Raw genomic sequence first — 9,610 nt, 5'->3', positions numbered from 1 at the left:
ACATAATTATATAGAAAATTAGGGACTCATTTACATAATTTATAAGCAAATACTACAATAGCTTTCTTGCTAAAGAAGAGAATTTTGTACTTTGACCAACTTGTTTTGTATGGTCTGTGTCTTGACCTAGAAATCAAGATCCTTTTCATGGATTAGTCTGATACTTGGCATATTGATGGTTAAAGAGGGTATCAAACACATAACATTACAAACACCATAATGACTTCACTGAGGATTGTGTCCTACGGACTCTTGCTTCTATTATTAAGGAACTCACTGGCGGAAGCTATGGGTGTTAAACAGTACAACATGTGATATATTGAACCCTCTTAACTGATTACTCATGTTGTAACTTGAACCAATTTGCTTCAAAGATAAAGCACTATAACATCAGTAAACATACTCGAAAACAACACTTCAAAATGTTTAAGGCCCTTAAGCACCTGAGGAGTTCCCACCTGATGCAATCAGGTCGGAGTTGGTGAGGGCAGCCACTGCCGACACCCAACACTCCTGCTGCTCACTTCCCTCTGCATGGTGAGCTCCTCGCACGGACACCAGGGGCTTCTTCTTCATCAGGCCCCACACACAAACATTCCTGCAGTACAGTCATAGATAATTCTTCATCAGGCCCCACACACAAACATTCCTGCAGTACAGTCATAGATAATTCTTCATCAGGCCCCACACACAAACATTCCTGCAGTACAGTCATAGATACATTCTTCATCAGGCCCCACACACAAACATTCCTGCAGTACAGTCATAGATACATTCTTCATCAGGCCCCACACACAAACATTCCTGCAGTACAGTCATAGATACATTCTTCATCAGGCCCCACACACAAACATTCCTGCAGTACAGTCATAGATACATTCTTCATCAGGCCCCACACACAAACATTCCTGCAGTACAGTCATAGATACATTCTTCATCAGGCCCCACACACAAACATTCCTGCAGTACAGTTTCACAGATACAAGATAAAAGACAGGGTTGGTTTTATCTTGGTGAAAGACTCAATGGTTTTGATTCAATAAACACCTTGCAGGCATGAGACCCGTATTGCGTCCTTCTTACAAAAGGTCTACAATATAGACTACATAAGACTATACGGTGACAATCCATATATGTGCTGCTTCAAAAGTGAAACATTTAGAATTAGAGCGTCAATATCACAGTTAATCTTGTCATACTTTGCATTTACTCTATTTGTATAAAGGTTTATTCCTGTAGATATTACTGTTTGATGTTGATAACTATAATAACATGAGATCAGTATTGTTGTCTTTGTGCAAACCAGTTATAAGAGGTGTAATGCTCTCTTTCTAATGTATAATGAAAACGTCTGGCAAAATGCACAAAATGTACATACCCATTGTCATCCCCTGACACGATGTGCTGTTCGTTGATGAAGGCCACACAGTCTATGGAACCCCTGCAAGAGGAAACGCTTTTCCTGACATTCTTGCATAGAGCAAAAAGATGGCCTCTGGATATGCTACAATCATTGGAAGCTGTAACATCACTTGCTGAAATGTATCAACAAGAAAAACCTACAGTTCCTTGGCCGCACCTGGGGCATTTACTGTCGTATTGAGGTCACTTGAGTGGCGCCGAATGGCAGCTTGCTCCAGACACTTGCGATAGTCGTACTGAGGTCACATGAGCGGCGCCGAATGGCAGCTCGCTCCAGACCCTTGTAATTTAACCCTGCCTGTTGTAAGCTCCTCACAATTCAGCCACTGGTTGCCAAGAGAAAGTAGTCGGCCTACCCAATAAATGGTTAATCAATAAATGAATAACTGACAGCCAATCACGATGAAAACTGTGACCTAACTGGCCAGTGAATCAAACATACATTACATGACCTCATATTTGCCTCATATTATATACATCCAGCCTGACTCTGTCTGTGCCATGTACATGTGCAGTACCTGTTCTCTCCATGGAACACTAGTTGGGATTCTTCAGGGATCTTCCACACCCTGACTGTCCTGTCCCTGCCCCCTGCTGTTACAGCACGTTCTCTAGCTAGGCTGTCCAACGCCATGATGGAGTCTTCGTGACCAAACCTGGGAAAACATGGGAACATTTCAGGACACCAAGTGGTGGAAATATCCTCCTAACTACTGACATAGCATAGCCATTAGTTATAAGGAAAGCAGTTTTATATGCAGGATCCCCCAAACATCCTCTTTTCACTTTTACGTTTTCCATTCATCCTTCAGTTGTGCTACATTGTGCTCGACAGAGTCGACAATTGGACATATGGATAAGCCCAGAGCAGACAGATGCTCAATACACATAGCAGATTACAGTAACCATAACAATAGCACATATAGTGGTGGTGTTAGAACTGGAAATGACACCATTCAAATTTTTTGTAGGACATGGAGGACATGAAGGGATCAGGGATGTAGACTATGGGTACATAGCTACAGATGATCCCAACTGAAGGAACATGCACATATGGCCGATCAGACTTACAGTGTTTCTACATACGCCATCTCGTCCAGACTCCAGACTTTCACTGTCTTATCATGGGAGCCACTGAACAGGGTGTGAGTACCCTTCCTGAAGGCTAGGCCCTGGGGAGGGAAAATATCAGTACATAGTCAAATCCTGTCATCTATAACTATTACTCTTCAAACTCATAGGATAGTGCAGTTACTGGAAGATTACATTATTTCTGTCAGAACACAATTCACAAGAACATCTTAATTGTCCATACCATACCTCAGTCACAAGAACCATGTAATCTGTCTGTGTGCATGTGCATGTGGTCACTTCCAAATGTTTAACATAACTAACGTACACTTACAGTTAATACATCTAACATCTCCTTTTCCAAGCAATTCCAATCCACTGACATTTGTAAAAACAAAACAAAGTTAAACTTTGGTGGCAGTACAGTGCACTGCTCCCCCTGAAGTGAAATGGTACTCACAGCTACAGCATCCCTGTGTCCTGTGAAGGTGTGAAGTCTGGTGAGACTGACGGGGTCCCAGATGTGGATTATCTTGTTCCTGCACCCAGAGGCCTGCACAAAGCACAAGGTATAAGACTGCTGAAACCTGCACAGCTTCATGTTCAGGCACATTTGAATATTTTATATTCTACACAACCCTAGAGACAACACCAGAGAACAGCATATATAAAAGTATAAAGCTATTGAAACCTCCACAGCCTTAGGTTCAGGCACATTTGAATATCTTATGTGTTGCACAATCCTAGAGAGAACACTAAAGACCAACATACAGATATCATTCTGTGGCCTCCATCAGTTAGTACTGACATATGAATGCAATAATATGCTTCCTGCACAATTCACACACAGACTCTTTTCTCCATTGTTACTCACCAGAAATTTGTTGTCAGAAGAAATGGCTAAGCAGAGCACGTGAGCCGTGTGCCCCTGGTGCTTGTCTTCTGTGCCTTTCCTTCCTCCAGCTACCACTTTTTCCTTCTTCCCCTCTGCTATGTTCCCTGCAGACAACACCAAAGGAAAAAGGTTCTGGTCAACTAGACTTATTTCAGTTTCTACTTGATCATAACATCTAAATAAACTGTGATAGTTTATCTTTTTCCCCCTAATCAGGATATATATTAACTTTGTAAGACACAAATCATTCAAGTGACTCCATGGCTTAATTGTACAAGAGACAAAATTTAGGACAGTAACAGAAATATGATTTGTACCTTTTGTAAACTACAGTTAAACTCTGCAGGAAGTTAGTGCAGTGACTTACACTTGATGATGGAGCAGTCCTTGGCACCTGTGTACACGTGTTTGCTGTCTGAGGACACGACCAGACAGGTGAGGGGCAGCTGGTGGCCTCGTAACACCTGGATGTCCGCAGGTGTCGGTGGAATGTACTGAAAGACACAACGGGAGCACAGGCTAGTGAATTAGTGGAATCATAAAGCAAATAGAACAATGGCTGTCTTAAGGTTAACAGCATGGTTCTAGATCACTTGGCCAATGTTCACATCCTAACCTTGCCTACTTGTACAATTTATTGACCAGGTTTTGAGCAAGATGAAAGTCTTACTCAACATTGACAACTGAAGAGACCACTTGACCTCTATTTTGCTTCTCAGAGTGTACTACATGCTATTAGTAATAATGTAATTTGATCACATGTTGATGGGTAAAACCTCACCTGTGCAGCTACTTTTCTCTGAAGCTTCCCTTTCTGCTCCAGCTGTAGGGAAGGATGGACATGGGAAAACAAAACAAAAACTATTTCTTAAGCAATTAAAAAAACTCATCCCCCTTTACTAAGAACCTAGACAAGATGGTAGATATCCTCAACATTAGTATTTCTTATCCCCTCAAACATGACAATCTGAATGCATCACAGAACAGATTCAAGATACAATGGATGTATATTATTAATAGAGTTTAGACATCAAACATCAAGCTTTTTGACTTCTATCATGTAACTTTCCAAGAGATATTTCTGTACATGGTTTGTAAGATTACGATCTCACAACACTGTCTCACCAGTATGTACTGCTTCTGCTATAAGTATGAAACTGTTTCTCACCAGGTCCTCCTGCAGCCTGTGGGAGATGGCATCTCTGTCTATCTCATCTGTAACCCTCTTCTCAGCTTCTGTGGGAGGAATAACAGACTCAACATGGGTTCACAATCCACTAACTGCTGATTTTCTGCTGTGATCCATTCAACTTTTGACACAGTAAAGCTACAGCTATCACATCATACTAATACAAATGCTCATAAATTAGCTGTTCACTGTCCAGGTTCTAGTTAGTTGGCTTATGATTCCCCTTATATTTTGAGTGAAGACCTTTATTCTATGTTCATAGAATAGGTCAAAACAAAGAACAGTTTACAGATACTTGCATACATTGTCAAGATAGCACAAGCATATAATCAACTAAAGAGTATTAGACTTCTTGCTTCTTTGTGATAGTTGACTTTTAATTTAAGCAGATATGTTTCACAACTAAAGGTTTGTCTAAATCCATCAGAAACACGAATTAAGCAAGCTAGTCAATTTACGTTGCGGGTTAACCTTTGTAGTTACTAACCTTCCTCCTCCAGCTGTGCCAGGTACTGCTTGGTGAGGCGGAGTCTTTTCTCCTGGGCCGTCTCCTCCTCATCTTCTGATGCTTCCTCCTCAGGGACATCTTCAACATCACTGTCCAGACAAGGGGATGGACATTATCATTGTGTTCAAAAGTACATTCTTATCCTTCAAAAGGAAACAGGTGATGGTTTGTACATCACCACTTTGTACCTAAAAAGCTGTACTCTGGTAAACCAGACTCCTAAGGCCAAGAAAGAAAGGGTTCACTACTGTAGTACTGATGCCCCACCATATGCACACCCACAACTTACACCCACCCCATGATCCATCAGGCCCCCACTATTGCCTGCCTCTCACCAAGTCTCTCACGGACTCTGGGGAAGCGAATATATAGGAGCCGGCAAATATATAGTGGGGCCAGATGTATTGTGGGGCAGGAGTAACTGTAAGTTACTAGCATGCCTGTGGCAGAGGATCGGTAGAGAACCCTTTCCGTGCTGCTTCTAAGGAGTCTGGTTTCCCAGGGTAACACTAACAGAGCTGGAGAACAGTATTATGCTGAAGGGTGGTAAGTATGAACCTACTTCTCCCACATCTATCATCATATATTGTTGCTCCCTCTACATGTATGATTCTGACTTACAGTTCGTTTGACATGATCATGGACATGTACTTTAGGCAATTTCATTGAAGTAGAAGTTTTTATCTTTACCTTAGGATCTCCTCATCACTGGCTATCTCTTCATTTCCTCCCTTCATCCGTCTCTTCCCTGCTAGCCTGCCATTGGTTGTCTTTTTTCCTCCTGGTTTCCCTGGTGTCTGTGGTATGAATATCAATCTACATGCCTCACATACACCATACGCTTATATAACACTAAAATAGCACCAAATGTTCCTCAGTCCCTTGAATGGTTGCTGAGACCAGGTTTGACTAATATCCTTGGAACAGGTCCACTTCTCTACTGCCCCCCTCCCCCAATCTGCCTACACATGATAAATATAATGCATGCTTTCGCAAGGACGGGTGAAATGAAGAAAAGTTGGACATGAAATAACAAATCATTAAGGAAGATTGATTTCATCAATTTTTAAGATCTGCACAGACATCCTATGCCAAAATAAAACGCTAGGAAGCGCAGGACATCGTATTCAAAACTTATACAGGCCATGTGCGTTCCTGCACAGCAGACGCCGTTCAGATTTCGACCGCAGAGTTGCTTTTTATTCGATCTTCTCACAAAACCTGTCACACATACTTATGTTTATGTCTTCTCTGACATATTTCCACTAAAATTGAGCTTATACAACCCTTACCTTTCTCTTTTGGCCAACTTTTGTACTGGAGATCTTCGCTTTCGCAGAGTTTCTGATGAAGAACGACATTTTGTCTGGTGCATGCAGGGAAATAAAAAAGCGCTCCCTAGCAGCATTGGTGCACACTACAGATACTATCGCATAGTTAGGCAAACAACGTACAATGCATACCGGAAACCAAATGTAGAGATAACGTTTAATTGTAGATGTAACGTTACCTGTAAACCATATGGGTATTGTTCTTCCTTGCAACAACGATGACAAATTCAGCTTTTCTAAGATTATATAACTTGTGAAAAGTGACCCCTATGGTTCAGCATACATGTCACTTTTGATACATGTATGTCACTTCAAATGTACTAATACATGCCCTTGTTTTGCCAGGGCCATTTGCCTAACTATGCGATATTGTTGCAGTACGAAGCGACCTTACAAGGGGTCGCTTTAAAGTTTGAATCAATGTTGTCTTGGCTTTTATTTCCATACATGTACCAGACAAGTTGTCCATCCTATTAGTTACCTACCTGGTCCCTATCGAACAATCTATTGCAAATATTATGGATGAATTTTTTTTCCTAAGGGGTACTGGATAGGGCAAAGGGTATTGGATGTAATAGGTTTACCACAAACAAGGAACTTTGCAAACAGGAGGCAGAGATAGGAACCAGGCTGCCCCATAACCTCCTTGCCCTCACCCATCATGCATGCACATGATTTGTTCTCAACTGTTATTGACTCTGTTTGGACTCATGAATTGGTAACAATTTTTAATCACACTAACGTTACATGTAGTTTGTCAAAAGAGGAAGGCTAGTAGTACAATGGTCATTATGAAATGGTATCTATTGCCCTCTAGCTGTCCAGCAAACAATGGTAAAAGTAAATGTAACTTAAATTGTAAGAACTTTGACAAAACATTTACCACCTACATCACATCTCTCATAAAACAATTAACATTAGGTCACTACAATTAATACTAATTTAGTAAATAGATACTATGAAAATGGTAACATTTTTGACATTACCAGACTGCATGAAAAATCATCTATACCTATTACCTTGTTTGTTTTATATACATGTATTTTGGATTCCATACATGGCCCCCAGAATAATCATATCAATTAATTAATCACGCTTCACTTTTAAAACAGCATTAAATGTCTAAGTGTTTTATTACATGTCTCCTATAGTGAGATTCACATATTTCATCAGTGTTTGCAAAGTGAAAACAAAGTCACATCCTTTATGTAACAAGTGATATGTAACAAAGCAAGGAGAATGCAGATTCAGAATAAAAGAATCATCATTCTATGTCAAGTTCTGAATCAAAGCAAAGACTGAACTTCAAAAGTATCTTCAAGAAGATGACAGAACAAAAAAGCTGTTTTCTCTGAAACTAAAAATAAATGAGATACATCAGTGCTCTGACTGCTCTTAAACTACTTGTACATGGCTATGCTCTTGCTGGGGTAAATGCTAGGATAAAACTCTTAAAACTTTTACAATTCTTACAAAATACGGCTAGTCAAGCTGGAAACACAGCCATTGCATTAGATTTCTTGAACAAAAAAATATTCTAATTTTAATCCTAGTCTTTTGAAAGCTGTGGTAGACAACAAGCCTGCTATGCACATTTGTCACCCAAACTCCTCTTGTTCTAATTTGATACACATTACTGTATGTATTTATTACACTCATTTAAGTATATGTTACTCACATTACTCACCTACATATTCTTTAAATGTTGGACAATAAGCAATGAGTAAGAAAAAATGCAGATTATACACAACTGCATACTTGTTGACCTTATGAAGCAATAATCTAGACCCTACTAGGACTACTGACTACACTGTAAATTGTGTAGTACAGGTGAGGATGGTTATGGATGATCCATTTCTACTTGATGTGGGTTAGCACATGTCTGTTCAGCTTGTCTTTGCGTGCTGTAGCGTAGGTACACTGCGGGCACTTATGAGGCTTCTCTCCCGTGTGGGTGGGCATGTGACGCATCAGCTTGTCTTTCCGTGATGACGCGTACGTGCACTGCGGACACTTGAATGGCTTCTCGCCGCTGTGAGTCCGCAAGTGCCTGACCAGCTTATCCTTGTGAGGAGTGCCGTAGCCACACTGGTGACAGGAGTGGAGACACGGCCGCAGGTTGGGACGCGCACGAGGCCCCTGAGTGTGCGTCTTCATGTGCCTGATGAGCTTGTCGCGCTGTGGGGAGCTGAAGGAACACTCGTCACACTGGTAAGGTTCGTCTGTGCCTTTACCGACTGCTGCCTTTGCTTTGTGAGACTTCTGTGCCCTGCCACCCTTAGCAGAACCCTTTTTGCTGGGACTTGGGCTGTTAGAAGTCACCGTAGGTTTCTGGTCCACAGGACTGGCGGACAGATAGTTGCTCTGTGCCGCATCATACACACTCATGTCCTGTCCGCTGTCGTGGTGCGTTACCATGGACGCATCCATGTCTGTACCATCCTGCAGCTGGCTGGGACCTGTGTGGTCATACCTGACACCTGCAGGTGGCGGGGACGTGTGCATGCAGGTGTTCATGGCTGTACCTGGAGCCCCGTGCTGCAGGTTCAGGGGTGAGCTGTACTCACACTGTGGACAGCTGAGCTGGCCAGGCCGCAGCTGCAGGGTGGGGCTGGGCTTCATGTGGAGGCAGGGCTTGCCAAGGCCCCTGTTGCCTGCAGGAAGACTGCCTGGTGATTGCATCTGTAATTCGGAGAAGAAAGGCACATTGCATAAAACACCTTACTACAGCTCCACAGCAGATATCAATGTCTACAACAGAATCAAGTAGACTTACTGAGTATATAATCACAAAACCGATTTTTCATTATCTAAAAAATAATGTAAATTGCAAGCATTAAAAATCCAACAGATAAAGCAAGAAAACAAATAATAACATGAAAAATGGAGTATGGGCACATGACGTGAATAAGATCTGTTGGACAAGTTTCAGTTTATAGGCAAAATGCTACTACCTGCGATGTGTTGTGTACTTATCATAATATTTTCCCACATCCAAAATTTTTGGCCCCCCCCCCCCCCCCCCCCCCCCAACACACAACAATATCTTGATGATGTGTCCTTTATACTGAAAATCGCCACCATAGGACGCTCACGCCCCCTGGATCGCCCCAAAAACGACCCTGTATGGCACTGAGAACACATTTACCTCCACCGATGACGACTGTGGTCACGGGTGTTTCGATTCTGCCCAA

General features: G+C 41.9%; 2 protein-coding genes across 2 annotated transcripts in view; both read right to left on the bottom strand.

Annotated features, from left to right (window-relative positions):
• The window catches only part of LOC118415267 (U3 small nucleolar RNA-interacting protein 2-like), a gene marked incomplete in the record, with an annotated part of 9,204 nt that extends 2,678 nt beyond the window's left edge, over positions 1-6,526 (bottom strand). Inside the window, 12 exon segments of the mRNA XM_035819721.1 lie at positions 458-598; positions 1,379-1,441; positions 1,941-2,078; positions 2,494-2,594; positions 2,954-3,046; positions 3,368-3,492; positions 3,756-3,882; positions 4,170-4,211; positions 4,557-4,624; positions 5,065-5,174; positions 5,776-5,882; positions 6,378-6,526. Coding sequence (XP_035675614.1) covers positions 458-598; positions 1,379-1,441; positions 1,941-2,078; positions 2,494-2,594; positions 2,954-3,046; positions 3,368-3,492; positions 3,756-3,882; positions 4,170-4,211; positions 4,557-4,624; positions 5,065-5,174; positions 5,776-5,882; positions 6,378-6,446 — 1,184 coding nt within the window.
• Positions 6,527-7,206: 680 nt separating this feature from the next.
• Positions 7,207-9,602, bottom strand: LOC118415268 (zinc finger protein 37A-like). The gene is made up of 2 exons (XM_035819722.1): positions 9,565-9,602; positions 7,207-9,098 (listed from the first exon to the last, which is right to left on the bottom strand). The coding sequence occupies exon 2, from the start codon at positions 9,096-9,098 to the stop codon at positions 8,274-8,276; it is 825 nt and encodes a 274-aa protein (XP_035675615.1). The 5' UTR covers positions 9,565-9,602; the 3' UTR covers positions 7,207-8,273.
• Between the last annotated feature and the right edge of the window lie 8 nt (positions 9,603-9,610).

Source organism: Branchiostoma floridae, chromosome 5 (assembly GCF_000003815.2).
Source record: "Branchiostoma floridae strain S238N-H82 chromosome 5, Bfl_VNyyK, whole genome shotgun sequence".
Lineage (NCBI taxonomy): Eukaryota > Metazoa > Chordata > Leptocardii > Amphioxiformes > Branchiostomatidae > Branchiostoma > Branchiostoma floridae.
This window is presented reverse-complemented; position numbering and strand designations above follow the sequence as displayed.

Excerpts from the sequence above, each read along its gene's own strand:
- LOC118415268 (XM_035819722.1), bottom strand. The coding sequence starts at position 9,098 with ATGCAATCACCAGGCAGTCTTCCTGCAGGCAACAGGGGCCTTGGCAAG.